Source organism: Phyllostomus discolor, chromosome 14, assembly GCF_004126475.2.
Source record: "Phyllostomus discolor isolate MPI-MPIP mPhyDis1 chromosome 14, mPhyDis1.pri.v3, whole genome shotgun sequence".
Taxonomy (NCBI): domain Eukaryota; kingdom Metazoa; phylum Chordata; class Mammalia; order Chiroptera; family Phyllostomidae; genus Phyllostomus; species Phyllostomus discolor.
In genome coordinates, this window is record NC_040916.2 from 27,371,926 (window position 1) to 27,387,873 (window position 15,948).

A 15,948-nucleotide genomic window follows, 5' to 3' on the forward strand; every position below is an offset into this window, starting at 1 on the left:
AGCATCGTAGGTTCGATTCCTAGTCAGGGCACATGCCTGGGTGGCAGGCCACGGCCCCCAGCAACCGCACCTTGATGTTTCTCTCTCTCTCTCCCTCCCTACCCTCTCTTAAAAAAATAAATAATTAAAAAAAAGAATATAAAGGGAATCTGAGATCCTACATCAGAGGTCAGCAAGCTTTTTCTGTAACAGCCAGAGAGTAAATGCTAACAGTCTCTGTTAAATTCCAAGCCTTTCCTTATAGTTTGAAAGCAGTCCTAAACAACATATAAACAAATAGGTGAGGCTATATTCCAGTAAAACTTTATTTTTCGACACCAAAGTGTGCAGTTCATATAATTTTCATGTGTGATGAGATATTCCTTTTCTTCTTTTAACAATTTAAAGACTTTATCTATTTCTTTCTTTATTTTTTTTTTGTAGAGAGACAGGAAGGGAGAAAGGGAGAGAAACACCAATGTGGGGTTGCCTCTCATGTGCCCCCTACTGTGGACCTGGCCTGCAACCCAGGCATGTGCCCTGACTGGGAACTGAACTGGGGATCATTTGCTTCGCAGTGCAGTGCTCAATCCAGTGAGCTACACCAGCCAGGGCTTCTTTTAATTTGAAAAAAACAACCCTGGCTGGTGTGGCTCAGTGGATTGAATGTCAGTCTGAGAACCAAAGGGTCACCAGTTTGATTCCCAGTCAGGGCACGTGCCTGGCTTGCAGGCTGGGTTCCCAGTAGGGGGCGTGCAAGAGGCAACCACATATTGATATTTCTGTCCCTCTCTTTCTCCTTCCCCTGTGAATAAATAAATAAATAAATAAATATTAAAAAAAAAACATTCTTAGCTCAAAGGCTGTGTAAAGCAGGCCACAGGTCAGATTTGACCAACAGGCCACAGACTGCCCACCCCTGCCATAGGTAATTAAGTGCCCAAGTACGCTACAACAGTCAGTTATATAATGCTAAATATTAGTAGGTCCAAGAAGAAAGACATTGCTCAGGGCCAGGTGATTCAAAAGCTTCCTGGGGAAAAGGGGGTTGAGTTGGACCTTAAAAGAAGGGTAAAACTTAGATCAATGGTGGAAGGGAAAGAGGGGGAAAAGCCGGATCTATCTGGCATCTGGTGACAAGAGAAAAATGATGAAAGAAGACTGAGGTTGAGGATGGGGAAGTTGCGGGAGACGTATCAGAATAAGGAACTTAAAGCTGACCCTCATAGAGATAGCATCTTCAGATTATTGTTACCAGGGAAACATAGTACTCATCTGACAATGAAAACAGTCAGAGCAGGAAGACAAGACAGGGATGTTGTCACTGTACAAAGTGCAAGAGTCTGGGTGAGGGCAGTGATGACAGCAGAACAGAAGGGACTTGGAGAAACACAAGGCGCAAAGAACCAGTAAGACTTGGTCACTAACAAGATCTAGGAAAGGACTCAAAGTGACTTTTGGAATTCAGGACCAGAGAGCTCGGAAGGTCTCTAATCGTGCATTGGCTGTGAAGCACACGGTATGGGCAGGATCCATACTGCGCCCTGGGACGAGGAGACTCACAGGACACAGAGCACACAGTCCAGGAGGAGAGGGACAGTCACGTGAGTGCAAAGGTGCAGTGCTGCTACAGGTGCTGCACTGCTACAGGTGCTGCACTGCCACAGGTGCTGCGGCAGAAGTCCAAGCAAGTGCAGTCAGCGTCCAGAAAAAGGAACCGAATGAGATTTACCCTTACCAGGCATCAGAAGAAACTACTAAGAATAGCAAGAGCCCCTGGAACTGGGGTTGTAAGTTTTGGAGACGCCACAATCCAGAATAAGGATGACAACTGAAATCAGAAATGTAAAGGTGCGCTGTAAGCTGTGCTGTTACAATGTCAGCTATTTTTACATTTTATCAGAACCTTGTGAACAGACAGACTGTCAGGGAGGAACATAGAAAAAGAAAGGCTGGACGGACGAAATGGAGCCTTGGAGAAAAGCCTATAGTTTTTCCTAACTGGCAGGCTTAGGGAAAAGGGAGACTCTATAATGGAGAAAGAGAAAAAGAGCTGGTAGAAATAAAGGTGGAGAACCAGGCATGCGTGACATCATAGAGGCTAGTGAGAAAGATTTTCAAAGAAGACAACCTTATTAGTGAGTCGAAGCAGTAGGGAGGTAGATTGGGGGGAACAGAAGAGAAAGCACATTGAATTCAACAGGCCACGAGAGGTCACTAGTAAATGTAGACAAAGAGGATTGGAAGCAGGTTACAAAGTGGAAGGCAAGGAGGCAGCCTGAACACCGCAAGGAAGTGATTGTGCCAGGACCTGGGGGTGGGCACACAGGACAGAGCAGACCCAGACTGCAAATTCCGCTCCGTGGACACCTGAGTGAGGCCGCCTCATGTCAAAAGCAAACCTGGCAGGTAGGAGCAGTAGGTAGGAGCGGTTCACAAGTCAGAAAGGAGTCAGGAATCAGACTAGAAGGCAAATGAGTATCTAGTCAGAGAGTCAGGGCAGCAAAGGATAATCGGCTAGGAAAGAAAGCTCCTGAAGGGAACAGGAATGTATCCAGGTGACAGCCAGGACCCCACGTCACTGGGACATGCCTGGCACAAAGCAGACACCTGTTAGACATTTGCTGAGTGAATGACTGCAACACAGGTAATAACATGATGCCACGTGGAAAGAGCGTGAATTTGGAATCAGACCTTAATTCATATCCTTACCCATTAATTTGTAAATTCCATAAACAGCCCTGGCTGGTGTGGCTCAGTGGATTGAGCACCGGCCTGTGAACCAAAGGGTTGTTGGTTCACTTCCCAGTCAGGGCACAGGCCTGGGTTGTGGGCCAGGTCCCCAGTGAGGGGCGCGCAAGAGGCAACCACACACTGATGTTTCTCCCCCTCTCTCTCCCTTCTTTCCCCTCTGTCTAAAAATAAATAAATAAAATATTTTTAAATAAATAAATTGCATAAACACTCACTATATGTGCCAGGAGTACACAGGCAGACCCTAAGGATCCAAAAATAAAAGCCTTCAACAACTCACAGGTGATTGACATTGCTCTGCAGCGTGTGGGTGCTGTAGCAAGCGTGTGTGCGGAGGTGCAGCTCTGCTGCCAGCCCCCACCCTGCCCCGGCCCCAGAGGGGATCCTCTGCTCAGGTCTGAAGGGCAAGCAGGTCAGATGGGGAGAACCAAGGGAGGGGCCAGGTGAGGATTCCCACCAGACGCAATAACAGGGGCAGATGTTTGGAGGTCAGTGAGCACAGCAAGTTCAGGAAGCTCTAAGGCTTAAGCACGTCTAGAGCCAAAGTGCGAGATGTCAGGTCAGGCGGGGAAGTGGGGTCGGAGGGATAAACAGGGGCCCGAGCACAAAGGATTTTGCATGTCATGCTGAAGAGATTGGTTTTATCCTGAAGGCGATGGGAAGCCAATGAAGAATTTTAAGCAGGAAAGAGACATGATTAAATTTGCATTTTAGAAATAGCGAGAGCGTGGAGGATGGGTCGCAGGAGAGGAAGCTGGTAACGGGAAGAATGATGAATAGGCGGCTGCATAATGAGTGGGAAGTGATGGGTGCCCGGACTAGCTAAGAGGCAGGGGGCAGGCACAGGTCAGGAGACAGAAAGGATGGGGGTGACGGAAAGAAAGCGGGCCCTGCCCACCCCCAGGCCACTCTCCTGCTGACCACTCCCTGCCTGAAACATTATGCTCCAGTGAGAAAGGCCTGCCTGTGGTTCTACCAAATCCACTTTTCTCTGCCTGGCTTCTGGGACTTCTCTGACTGCACCCTCTGCCCGAACTAGCCCAGTCCTCATCATCCTTATCAAAGTCAACTCAGCTCTGGCTGGTGTGGCTCAGCAGACTGAGTACCGGCCTGAGCACTAAAGGGTCACTGGTTCGATTCCCAGTCAGGTCACATGCCTGGGTTGCAGGCCAGGTCCCCAGTAGGGGGTACATGAGAGGCAGCCACACAGTGATGTTTCTCTCCCTCTCTTTCTCCCTCCCTTCCCCCCTCTCTAAAAATAAATAAATAAAATCTTATACAGTAAACAGAGTCTGAGATCCCTCTCAGCACAGGAGAATGATGCTCTGGCACGGGAGTCCCAGACCAACCCGGCTGCCTCTGATTTATTCGAGACCAGCTTGTGCTCAGCCATCCCTACTTAGGAAGTGGGACCTCAGCCTAGGGTCCTCGTTAGACCCGTCTCCCAGAGCTTCCCTTCGAGGAGCCTCATGTCACTGTCACACCTGTCCATTGGACACCATCCATGGAAAAAAGCTTGCTGTCTCCCCTCTCTGCCTGGCGTGCTCAGGACCCACATACAGACTGCGGATCTAGCCAGAAGCCTGGCAGTAGCAAAAATCTCCACGGTCTGATTAGGAGCAGCTTGAAATGAGTCATGAGGTCCCCACCCACCAGGGTCCCTCCCCGGGTACCAGCAGGCAGTGCCACAGGCATGCTGGGAAAACCTCCCCCAGGCCTTTGCCCCGGGGCCAGAGTCTGTGCCCTTCCGAGGCAGCCTGAGAGCAACTGGAGGCCACACACAGCGGCAGTTCCCTGTTTCCCAGGTGCTGAGGGCCAGAGCCCTGATTCCAGACACAGGCAGCTCCTGAGATCCAAGGGAACACAGGGGCAGAGCGGGAGTTTCGGGAGACGCATCCCAGGCCAGATTCTGCGGCCTGCAGGTGACATGACGCCTAAGAGAAGGCAGAGACCGAAAACACTACGATACGGACTAGGCGGGGCCGGGCCCAGGGCGTGCCCAGGACGGTGCTCTGCAGAAGGGGGAGAAGGTCAAGGGTGACCCGAGCAGACCAGATGGCCACCTTTCCCACATGCAAGGGCTGTGACAGTCACCTCAATGCCAGAAGCCGTGGCCAGCGGGGATGCTGGGCCGGGGGACTGTTTGGTGTGGGCACCAGGCCACGGGCTATCGCGTCCAAGCCCTGGCTGTGGGGGCGAGTCTCCCCCCAGTGGCAACGGCCCCCCGCCGGCTCGAGCTGGTCCAGCTGCATCCCCCCCCCGCATCCGGAGCCTGACACCGCGGTTCGCTCCCGACACGTCGCCGACCTCCACGCTACAGGCGGCGCGGTAACGGAGGGGAGGCCGAGGTTTGCCCCACGGACACGACGGCTCAGTCATGAGCACCAGGCTTTCCTGAGGGGCCCCGTGCCTCCACGCCAGCGCTAGAGGGCGGGCGCCATGTCCACCCGGAAGGGCCCGTGGGCACAGCTCAGAGCGGCGAAGTCATCCGGGCCCCTCCCATACCCACACTCGTGTCTCCGCCTCTCACGCACAGACAGCTGGCCAAAGCACCGGTCTCAGGGGCCTTTCTGCTGGGAGCCGCAGGGTCTCCCGGGCCCAGAGGTGCCTCTGCCCAGCCTGCAGGGGGCGCAAGTGCCTGGAGGCAGGCAGGACGCAGAGCAGTGAGGTGGCCCCTCCCCTCCGTGCCAGGAATCCCCCCACCACGTTTCTCTCTTCTCCCTGTTCCACAGAGCATTCCCCACACAGCAAGCGGCGTGAGCTCCTGGCATGTGCAAGACCAAGACGAGGTCGCCATTCTGCTTGAAACCTCCGAGGGATCCATCTCCCTTCTGGGTTGTGACCCCACGTCCAGCTCCTCCTCGCAGCCTCCTGTAACTCTGTGCCCCTGGCTCAGCGCACCCCAGCCTCCGGTCCGCCCTCAGCCGCCCCTGGGACTCTCCTCGGTGCCGCTGTGCTCGCCCTGGCCATTCCCTGTCCCGGAACGCTCTCCTGGAATGAGTGCGGCTTGCTCCTTGTCTTCTATCTCACCTGTGGTGCCTGTCACCTAGAAGGTACTCGGTAGTTGAACTAATTACTTACGGCTCTTTCTGCGCGCCAGGTGATGAGGCGATGCTCCCAATAGATGGCGCAACTGGGTTCCACACAAGTCAACCTGCCCAGGTTCACTGGGCTTGAGAGCCAGTGCAGCCGGTGTTCACACCCACCCGTCTGCCACCCAAACGCCTGCCGTTTCCATGACCTTGGACCTGTCACTGGACTCTCAGCCTGTTTACATTTCCGAGAAACGAGAATCACACCTACGGGTAACAAATCCTGTGTCTACCCGTAGGATTGTTCATCCCGTCAGACTTGGCCACACAGCCTTGGAAATCGCAGCGCTGTCTGAACGTCAGGTGATGCCGCTCTAGGTACGAAGGGCCCGCCCTCTTCAATGTTCCCTTGGACGCCGGGCCTCCGCACACTGTCACCAGCACGGCCCCTTATTCTCTGCCACCGAGTCCCACGGGCTCGGGAACGTGGGCAGGACCCCGGCCAGCTGGAGCCTCGGGAGGCCTCAGGACTCCCTCCCTGCACCCTTCCCTGGGCAGGTTATCTGGGGTCGAGACCACAGGCCGGCAGCCCCCTGCTGGTATCCACAGCTTTGTCACGCCTCTCGTCTGGGCACAGTGACCCTGCCTGCAGCAGCCCTGGCCCTGAGGCTCATGGAGCAGGCCCAGCCCTGGCACGGCCAGCCCCTGAGCAGCTGAGGAAGGAGCAGAAAGAGTCTGTCCAGGCACTCCTGGGGCCCACACCGCCACAAGGGCGGATGTCTGACCAGTCTGTGCCGTCTGGGGTGAGTGTCTACAGGACTTGGTCTGGAGGATGGAACACAGGGTGACCCAGGAGGACAGCCTGAGGGAGGGAGCCGTGTGCCATGCACCAGTCCAGAGGACAGGACTTCTAGAGGACCCAGCCAAGGCAGGCTCCTCAGCCCCAGGCCCTTCCAAGGCTGGGGAGACCAAAGGGACAGCCCCGACCCTGGGCCTCGCTTGGCTGTGACCTCTGCAGCCCCCAGCCCACCTGTCCCCCACCCTCCTCGCTGCTATGCCCACCCTGGTCCCCACACTGCTCCGCTTTGCAGTACAGCTGGTCACCCAGTTATCCAAGGACCGGCCCCACTTCCGGCATGTGACATCTCCCTACCTTTCAGGAAGAACACACTGCAGTAAATTATAGCCCCACCCCCACCAACAGAAACAAAACACCACGAGCCACTGACCCAGCTAACCCACCCCTTAGCCTTTCCAGGCACCAGGCCTTGTGTGAGGACACTTGGTGTTTGGGTCTCAGTCAGAAGCAGGAGGTCCTCTGTGTGCTGCCCCTCACGGTGCCCTGCCCACGCAGGCCCAGGTCTCCCTTCTCAGGCCGGCAGAGGCCGGGATCTGTCGCACGCACTCAGCACCGCTTTCTGTCTCTGGGCAGAGCCTCCTCTGTGCGCCTCTTGGCTACACGGCAGGACGTGGAGCCCACGGTGAGATGGTGCTGGGACAGCACCGGACGTGTGTCCTCGCGGTGTGGCTCCAGGCAAGGGGCCCGAGGGCTCCCAAGCCTCATCTCTCCCCAGGGGGGTTCCAGAAGGGGTCTTGAGAGCTCCTCTTTCGCTTCCACAGGGCATCGAGGTGACTGTGGCTCTGGGAGCCCGCGTGTGCTCCTGGCTGCACGGCCCTCTCCTCTCCTGCTGAGCAGCCCCCAATCCAGAAGTTTCTCTCAACACCTCTGCCCAACTCCCAGCTCCTTGCAACCATCCACCCTAGGCCCGTTCGTCCTCCAACCTGCACCACAGGCCTCTCCCAGACTCGGCCCCCTGGGGTGCTGTGCAGGCCCACCCACCCCCACCTGGCCTCCCTGCTCCCTCCTGCAGACTGGCGGGGTCACCCCGAGGGGGGAGACTGACCAGCTAGCTGCAGGAGGAGAGCGCACTGGCTCCACAGAGCCACATGCAAGGCTAGCAGCCCGGCCCCAGGATCCGGGTCCGTACAGGGCTCTGGGGGCTTGGAGGCTGCCCCAGGGGCTGACGAAGGGGCTGGGGAGATGCTGGGCTCGGCATGGCTGCTTTTCTGCCCTTCCCTTTGGGGACCAAGGTCCCTTGGAGTCTACTCCTTCCCTCCTGTCCACGCGCCCCAGCACCCACACCGCTCCTGCTGCTGTTTCAGCTCGCTTTTTCCAGGTTTTTTATTCAGTAGAGATGCGAAGTAGTTGCTCAGTCTGTATCGCAGCATTCCTGAGGCTGATGGCACCCTCCCCTCCCCCATCCAACCTCCCCAGATGGGTGGCAGCGTTTCCAGAGGTTTCACGCGCTCTCTCTCGGGGGCCTTTGCCTCCTTCCTCTTCACCGGGCCAGTCCTCCCATTTCTCACGCCCTCGAGGTGACGCTCATTCCCAGCTTCACAGCCAAGGCCCCTGGCTCAGCATCCGTCTCTCCCGCCTCTGAGTGCCCTGCCCCCGCTCCGGCCCACCCTCCGCAAGCCAGTCTGCCCAGAGAAGGAGGCTTTAGACCACAGAACACACCCACCTTCTAGAACCTCCTCTAGAAAGCCAGACCCTCAGATCCCACAGTCGAAGTTCTCGCCGAGTCTGGGGCTTCCTCCTCACGGGGCCCTCAGAGCTCTGGGTTCCAGAAACACAGCATGGTGAGCGAAGACAGTGTCAGAGGCCCCTTGGGGACCCTTGGAACCTCTGAGAAACCTGTCACCCTAGAACACGGTTTTCTCTGTGGTCAGACCTAGCTTCACCGAGGGGCAGTTTGGACGATTTGGGGGGTGAGGGGCAGGATAACACTCTCAGTCGCTGTATTTCCTTCCTTTCCCTGTGACCCCACTATTTCTTCCTCCGAAGGTTTCTGTTTGCAAAGCTGCTGGGCCTGTTGGCCGTGCCCCAGAGCATCAACAGCACCTATGGACACCAGGTCCAGCACAGCCAGGGATGTCTGCCAGGATGCCCCTGCTCCAGGAGATCTGCAGCTGCCTTCCCAGCCCACCTGGTCACGCGGGGCTGGGAAGGGCCAACGTGGGGGCCAGAGGCTGGGGCCAGGAGAAGGGGAGCCCCACGGTCCCAAGGAACGACTACGGCAATAACTGCCTCTTCACACAGTCGTGGGGGTGCAGGGGGCGGCCGTGGGGGTAACGTCGTTCTCTGGAAGCACAAAAGACAGGGGAGGAGGCAGCTCCTTCTCGAATGCGTGGCCCCACTTTCTGAGGTCAAGTTGGATCCTGGCCTTGGACAGCCCTGGGACGGGGAACGGGGTGGGTGCTCGTCCCATGCGGAGTGGCTTGCTCTGAAGGGGAAGAGGGGAGGGGCTTCAATCCACAGGGACACGAAGAAGGGGGGTGTGAGCGAGACAACTGAGCCGGACGGACCCCTTAGCCCTTCTCCCTCAGTCCAGAGCCACAGTGTGGGCAGCGGGCACACGCCGGGGGCAGGGGGGTCCTCAGACCACTGCCTCCTCAGCTCCCTCGTGGCAGCGCCAGTTCTGAGGAGGGCATGGTCCTGTCCCCACCTCTGCCCCTGGGGCCCACGGGTCGCCCAGCAAGGTGGGCCCTGGAGAGGGCCCGGTCTCCGGCCCCGGGGCACCTGGCTCCGCGGCCGCAGCGGCAGCCCCGCCTCAGCCCACGGTGACGCTGAAGCCGCAGTGGAACCTGTTGCGCCGGTGGTTGAGGAAGGCCCCGAGGGCCAGGGTGACGGGCAGCGGCGGCATCTTCTTCTCCAGCACCGCACCCACACACCAGTCACTGTCCACCAGGCCTGCGGGAGGGGATGCGGGCGAGGTCACTGGGCCGGCTCAGGGAGGGGGCCAGCGGAAGTGAGGCGGAGCGCCCCGCCCCCCGGCCACCCCCCAGGCGCCGGCTCAGTCGCCCTCACCTCTGAACACCATGTTGGCCTGGGGCAGACTCAGGAGGTAACCGAAGGAGAAGGTCGTGTCTTGCAGCCTGGTGTTGGCCTCAAACTCCACTCCGACCTGAACCTGAGGACCACCAGAGGGCAGGGATGGGAGGGGGTCTCTGTCCGGAAAGACCGCAGGCGCCTGACGGCGGTCAGCAGGAGCAAGCATGCTGAAGTGTGTGTGAAGCGTGGACAGGAGGGACAGCGGGTCGGCAGGGTCGGCGGGGGTCCAGGATGGGCCAGAGTTCACGACTGCCAGGCTGGGTGGCGGGGGCGCCCATTGTCTCACCTGTTCGTTTGCCCTGTGGTAGTAACTGGCATGGGCGCCGCCGGACCCCACGTTCAACGTAGCCACCCAGTGCACGGCTGCGAAAACCAAGGGCATGAGGAAAGGAGCGTCGCGGCAGCAGGACGCGGCCGGGAAGCCCGGCCACGCCCCCCACATCCCTCCCCATCACCTTCCCCTCACCCCTTACCCGAGTACTTCCCAGCCAGCGTCAGGATGGCCCCCTCTTCGCCTGGCCGCCGGTGATAAACCAGCTCTCCTCCCAGCACCAGCCGATGAGTGAGGCTCTGCAGGAAGTGCGCCACCACGATCACTGGGCGGGGGACACGGAGTCAGCCCCGGACACAAGGGCGGCCCGCCCCCTTCCCCAGGAGCCCCGCCCCAGCCTGTCCCTGCCCCCCCTCCCCCGAGGTCTCTTCTCTAACCCCTGAGCCGTGCAGAGGAGGAAGGGGCACTGCCAACGCGAGCAAGTGGGCGGCCCAGACAAAAAGAGCCCCGACCCAAGTTCTCACCCGACTCCCCGACCAAGTCAGGGTTCCCCAGGGTCAGCGTGGCCGTGTAGTCGTCGCCCCGGTACTCGCCGTCAAACTGCCACGTCAGGAACTTGGACTGCTGCGTCTGGGCGGCGAGAGCAAGCAGTAAGGACCCCCGTCTCCCGGTCTCCGGATCACCATCGCTTCTGCTCTGCCCTGGAGCCCCCCGGCAGGACAGTCACAGGGGAAGGAAACCCCTGGCTGGGGCGGGCACCACGGGTCACCTGGAAGACGGCCTTGGCTCGGAGCCGCTCTGCCAGGAGGAGCAGGACCTGGGCGTTGAGGCTGCCGCTGCTGTCCAAGTCCCCTACCACAGTGGGGAAGACCTGTTGGAGAGCGCACACGGCTGGGGTCCCCTGGAGCCCTGAGCAGCGCCGGGCGCCCCCTGGGGGCACCGCAAGGAAACACTCCTGCTCAGCACCCGGTCCCTGCCCTCTGCCATTCCGGAGAAACCCAGCTGAACAGGTAGGCGCCCTGCACCCTCTTCCCCATAACTACACACTTCCTCCTCCTCTAGGCGGGCTTTAGGGAGGTGGCCCGTGTGTGTGGAACCCTCACCTCGGTGGGGCTAAGTTGCCAGTCCCCTGCGTAGGCCGCGTGGAGGTGGTAGCCAGGCAGGCCCAGCGCACTCAGGTGCACAGTGTGAGCCACCTGAGGAAAAAGGAGTCAGTGGAGGACAGCGTCTCCATCCCCCGTCTCTCCCTTCAGCCTCTGCCCATCCAGGCCTTTTAAGAATCCCACATACCCCCACACATAGGGAGGGTCACCTGGGGAAAGGCCGCAAGTCCCAGGACAAGGAGTTAAAGACCCCCCTCCTTGCTCCTCTGCCCCATGGGGCCTGGCCGAGGCCGGGGGACAAAGGGCAGGAGAAGGGGAGGGGACAGGCAGGGAGGAACACAGAAGTGGGGACACCTGGAAATGGCTGCTCAGAACCTTGTTGACCACGAGCTTCACTCCCTCCATCTGTCCTGGGAACACATCTGTAGGGGGAATTGGGGGGGGGGTAGTAAGCACAGACAGGGAACCCCTCCCCCAAGAAGCAGGTCCCACTCCATCCCTCAGCAAGTGCTTTAGAGGAACTGACCTCCTTTCACATCCTGCAACGAAAGGCTCCACTCCAAGCGCTGGGCTCCGCTGGGGCACCTGGTCCTGCCCCAGCAGCTGTGACCTCCCCTTTCCCGCACACCCAGCACTCAAGACCCTCCCCTCCTGCACGCCTCCAGCTTGAGACGCCGAATGCCACGTTCTCACCTTTGCACAGGCGGTGCAGCTCATCGAAGCTCCCGGGATTGGGCAGAGGTTCCTCTCGACGGGGGCTGCGGCGGGGCAAAGCCCCCAGCGGGGCCAGGCCCAAGGTGTTCCCCATTTCAGTCCAGAGGACAGGGAGGGGCCGGGCTGAGCCCGGGAAAGGATGCTCTTCCTCCTCTACCCCGCGCGGGCCCCACCCCCCATCATCCAGCTCCCCAGGCCCCGAATCTTCCACATGGCCCGGCACTAGCCCTGGAACGAGAAGGCGGGGGAGGGCACCGGCGGGGCGATCGAATCCCAGGCGCAGCCCCGTCCCATCTTCGATCCCTCACCCCCACCTGTCACCCCGTCCCTTCCCCCACTGTCTAACCTTAGCCGCATCACAGAGCTCACCCAGCTCCCTAGTCTTTCTACTCTTCATCCTTAGGCCCCAGGGCGAGGCTTTCGACGAAGCAGTAGTCCTTACCGTCTCAGACCATCATGCTGCCCCTTTCCCCCCGGCACACCCCGGTCATCTTGATGGGGGCAGCCATCTTGAGTGATGGCAGAACTGCGGCTTCACGCCGCTTTCTCGGCGTGGTCACGGGCGCCATCTTGGAGCCGGGCAAAAAAAAGCCCTTAAAGACCCACCCTCCCTGGATTGCGCCCCTCCCAATCTATTAAACTTAAGCAGCCTCGATCTCCCAGCGGCCAATAGGAGAGGAGGAAGCAGAAGAGTGGCAGGCCCCGCGTCCAGAGAGCTCTAGCCCCGGCGAGGTGGAGGCTGCAAGGCTGGAGGGCCGCTCCCGAACCGGACTCTGACGTTGACGGCCTCGGTCACCAGGCCTGTGAGAGGTCCAGGGACCTGGGAGCGTGCAGGGCTCTGGACGGAGCATCTTGGAGCTTGGGCCGCGGAAGCTCCCTCCGCCATACAGCTTGGAGACTTGCCTCTTGAAAAGAGCGGCAGAGGGAGCGACAGGAGGACTTCTTGCGAGCCTGGGTTCAGTTGCCTCTCCACGCCCCCACCCCGAGAGCCCCTGGGCCCCCGCCCCCAGCCCTGCACGGAGCTCTGCGCGCTGCCCATCCCTCCTGCAGGGCCATGGCTCCCCGAGGTCTCTGCTCCTCTCGCAGTGGGACTCGGGGTGAGAGCTTGGGCTGGAGGAGCAGGGACTGCAGCCTCGCTCCTAACAGAACTGAGCCCTGACCCAGCCGCCCCCGTAGCTCATCCTTCCTTCCCTGATTCCCCAGGCAGAGCTGGCAGAGAAAACCCAGGTCCATGGACGCCCGCCCCAAAGTGCGCCCCACGCCAGGGCCAGGGACAGCAGGAGTCGGCGGGTGCCTTCCAGCGCCAGGGGCTCCGCGCGGAAGTCAGGGGCTCTGGTCGCCACCCTCCCGGGTCCTCAGTCTCTAACCCCTCTCTCAGGAATGTCCTGCCTACACTTTAAGGGCCAAAGGATGGAAGAGGCAAATGCTGACCACCCGAATGCCTTGGGCCTGAGGAATGTACTCCCCTTCCTCTCAGTTGGGGCAGGGATGCAGCCTCGGTCAGAGGGACACCGTGGCCCCCGCTAACTCACACTGGCTGGCCACCACCTAAAACTGATAAGGTGATGCCGTGACTGGGGACTTTCAGTCTTTACCCTTTAACCTTGCCGCCCTTTCCTACCAGAGACCTCCCGTGGGGCGGGGGAAGAGCAGAGGCTGCTTTCTGACTTTGACTGAGGGTAGGGTGTGCTCATTGGTCAACACACAGGTCGTTCTGGGCTCCCATGTTTTCTGCCCCTGCCTACGCAGTCTCATTACACATTAACTCGAAAAAGGACAGAATCGATCACCTGCCCTCTGACCCTCACCCCTGCCCCCTATTTCATGCCCTTTCTTCCGGTCCCCAAAGCCTCTCTGCCAAGTTGCCATGAAGGGGGGTCCGGTTAAGGGGATGAAGTCCACCCACAATGGGACAACGTTGCTGAGGGCTGAGGGCTTGACATGTCAGAGCTTTCTAGAGGAAAACCAGCACTCCAGCGTCCTGCAACCCCCAGAGCCAAGACTGCTGCCCCACACCCCAAAAGAACACACCTGTGACAGGCCCAAAGGACACTCCCTCGGCCTCCACGAAGGCCTGCCTGCCTGCCTGCCTGCCTCCACCCTGTCAGCATGCATCCCCACCCCCTGTACTTGTCCCCTCCTCCCTCATCTCTCCCACTTGTTTACTCCAACTTGGCCCCTGCCCCTATGCCCCTCCACAGTCCTTGTCACCTGACGGGGGGTGGGGAGGCAGGCAGGTATATAGGCCCTGCCTCCCCAGCCAAGCCAGCCCCAGACACAAGGACGGAGGCACTGACCAGGTAGGAAGCCCCGGCTGTAGGGAGCCTGCCAAGAGGACCAAGCTTTCATCTGGGGAGGGATGATGCCAGGTTGGAGTGGGCACCGAGGTAGGGGTCCCTGGGGAGGGACGGGGCCCACTGAGCTTCAGTGTCCTCCCCCACCACCGTGTCTGCACAGGCCACCCTCCCACCGCTCCACCATGAAGCTGCTGGCACTCACGGCACTGCTCCTCACTGTCTGCAGCCTCGAAGGTGAGTGTGCCCTGGAGCGCGGTCCCGGCTGCCCACCTGCCAGCCCTCTGTGCCCAGGTGGAGCCACCACAGGGCTCAAGAAGAAGACCATTCCCTCCCTAAAGCCCGGAAGTCCTGTGCAAAGACTCAGAACCGGAGACCTGTTGGGTCTGGGGCCTGGCAGAGGGGTAGCTGGAGGCCAGGACTCCTGGCTAGGGACCAGCTGAAAAGAGGCCCCTGTGTTTCTGTGTGTGCGCAGGGGCTTTGGTGCGGAGGCAGGCAGAGGAGTCGAGCGTGCCAAGCCTGTTCTCACAGTACTTCCAGACCATGACTGAGTATGGCAAAGAGCTGGCCGGGAAGGTCAGCGGCCAGCAGCTTCAGGCCCAGGCCAGGTGAGTCTCAGCAAGTGGGGCTCAGGGCCCAGGGGCCCTAGGGAGAAAGATGGGAGGGTGGGCAGTCCTACAGATGACGGAGCTCGGGGTGCGGGTTAGGGAGGATGAGCTTTGAACTGGAGGGAAGGGTTGCCTGGTCCCTCCAGCCCCGCCCCCCCCCCCCCCCCCCCCCCCCCCCCCCCGCCTTGTGGGCAGATGGGCCCAGCGGCTGGGCTGTGGATTTCTATCTCCGGGGCGTGTTCCTCTGCCCCTCGGAGGGCTTGCCTCTGCTCCTAGGAGCTGCCAGCATGGACCAGGTGCTGAAGTTTGGGGTCTTGGGTCTCACCTCCACCACCACCCAGGCCCCTGCCAGTGCCACAGGTCCCTCACACTGACCTCTGACCCTCACATATTCAGGGGTTACTTGGAGGAGACACAGAAGAGCCTGGAACCCCTGGTCGACAAGGCTCAAAGTGACCTGATGAGGTTGCTTGATTACTTCGTGACGTTTGCAGCACAGGCGGATGCCCAGCCAACTGCCGCTGCCGCCTAGAGCACCCTCTGGCTAGGCCTCCTCCCTCCCCACTCTTTGTTTCTGCAATAAATTGGAAAGGGAGTCCAGTCTGTGGTGAGCCTGGCATTTTTGAGGATGGAGGAGGAAGACAGAGAGAAAGCCCGTGAGGGGGCTTGGGTGTGAAGGGTGGAGAAAGGGCCCGAGAGACGAGAGTCAGACGTGATGGAATGGGGTGTGGAGGAGGCTTCTGCAGGCCGGCAGTGGCTCTGAGTGGAGGCTGAGGAGGCTTTGCACGGGCGAGGAGTGGGGCAAGGCGGGAGAGATTCTCGAGATGCATCCCTGGCCTCAAGCAGGTCACGAGAAACGAGGACTTCCTCAGAATTTCTTCTAAATCATTCAATGAAGAGGAGAAAGCTTCTGAAAAGTGAACCCAGAGGGGCCGTCCAAGGTCCTCCCTTCCCCGCCACCCTCCCTTCCTGCAGGAAGCGGTGGGGCTCACTCTCCCCTGGGGTCTGCTCTCACCTGGAACGCTGTCTGGGGACACCTTTTCACACCCCTCCCGCTCTCATCTGGGTGCTGACGTAGCCCTGGCCCCCTGGGAGCCTGGAACCAGCAGACAGGAGCCGGTTCAAGGCCTGGCAGTCCTCCAGCACGGTGGACATGTGGGGCACCGGGGGCTGGGAGCCATGGCGCCCGGATCCGATCACGTGGGCCCGAAAGCAGCTGCATGGGGCTCACGACCCCAGAATTAGGGTAAGGGAAGCTAAGGCACTTTCAAGAAAAGTCATCCGTGCCAAACCTCTGAAAC

The 15,948-nt window shown here is 59.7% G+C and overlaps 2 protein-coding genes across 3 annotated transcripts; one reads left to right on the forward strand and one right to left on the reverse strand.

The window, feature by feature from the left end:
- Positions 1–7,925: 7,925 nt before the first annotated feature.
- Positions 7,926–12,276, reverse strand: TOMM40L (translocase of outer mitochondrial membrane 40 like). Its single transcript, XM_028503376.2, has 10 exons — positions 12,188–12,276; positions 11,725–11,973; positions 11,386–11,453; positions 11,032–11,124; positions 10,698–10,799; positions 10,453–10,558; positions 10,131–10,253; positions 9,944–10,020; positions 9,634–9,736; positions 7,926–9,516 (listed from the first exon to the last, which is right to left on the reverse strand). Exons 2-10 carry the CDS (start codon positions 11,837–11,839, stop codon positions 9,377–9,379), a joined length of 927 nt encoding a protein of 308 aa, XP_028359177.1. The 5' UTR covers positions 11,840–11,973; positions 12,188–12,276; the 3' UTR covers positions 7,926–9,376.
- APOA2 (apolipoprotein A2) lies at positions 10,833–15,247 on the forward strand. 2 transcript variants are annotated; one of them, XM_036015550.1, is made up of 4 exons: positions 10,833–10,942; positions 14,203–14,276; positions 14,515–14,647; positions 15,044–15,247. In XM_036015550.1, the coding sequence occupies exons 2-4, from the start codon at positions 14,225–14,227 to the stop codon at positions 15,177–15,179; spliced, it is 321 nt and encodes a 106-aa protein (XP_035871443.1). In that variant the 5' UTR covers positions 10,833–10,942; positions 14,203–14,224; the 3' UTR covers positions 15,180–15,247. The 2 variants fall into 2 exon arrangements, with proteins under 2 accessions (XP_035871443.1, XP_028359320.1); XM_028503519.2 differs by lacking the exon at positions 10,833–10,942 and adding an exon at positions 12,494–14,045.
- Positions 15,248–15,948: the final 701 nt, after the last annotated feature.

Coding starts and splice junctions, on each gene's coding strand:
- TOMM40L (XM_028503376.2), bottom strand. CDS start 11,839: ATGGGGAACACCTTGGGCCTGGCCCCGCTGGGGGCTTTGCCCCGCCGC. Junction 10,800..11,031: donor GGCAACTTAGCCCCACCGAG/GTGAGGGTTCCA, acceptor GCTCTCCAACAG/GTCTTCCCCACTGTGGTAGG. Junction 9,517..9,633: donor GGCCAACATGGTGTTCAGAG/GTGAGGGCGACT, acceptor CCCCTCCCGCAG/GCCTGGTGGACAGTGACTGG.
- APOA2 (XM_028503519.2), top strand. CDS start 13,855: ATGCATCCCCACCCCCTGTACTTGTCCCCTCCTCCCTCATCTCTCCCA. Junction 14,277..14,514: donor CACTGTCTGCAGCCTCGAAG/GTGAGTGTGCCC, acceptor GTGTGTGCGCAG/GGGCTTTGGTGCGGAGGCAG. Junction 14,648..15,043: donor CAGCTTCAGGCCCAGGCCAG/GTGAGTCTCAGC, acceptor TCACATATTCAG/GGGTTACTTGGAGGAGACAC.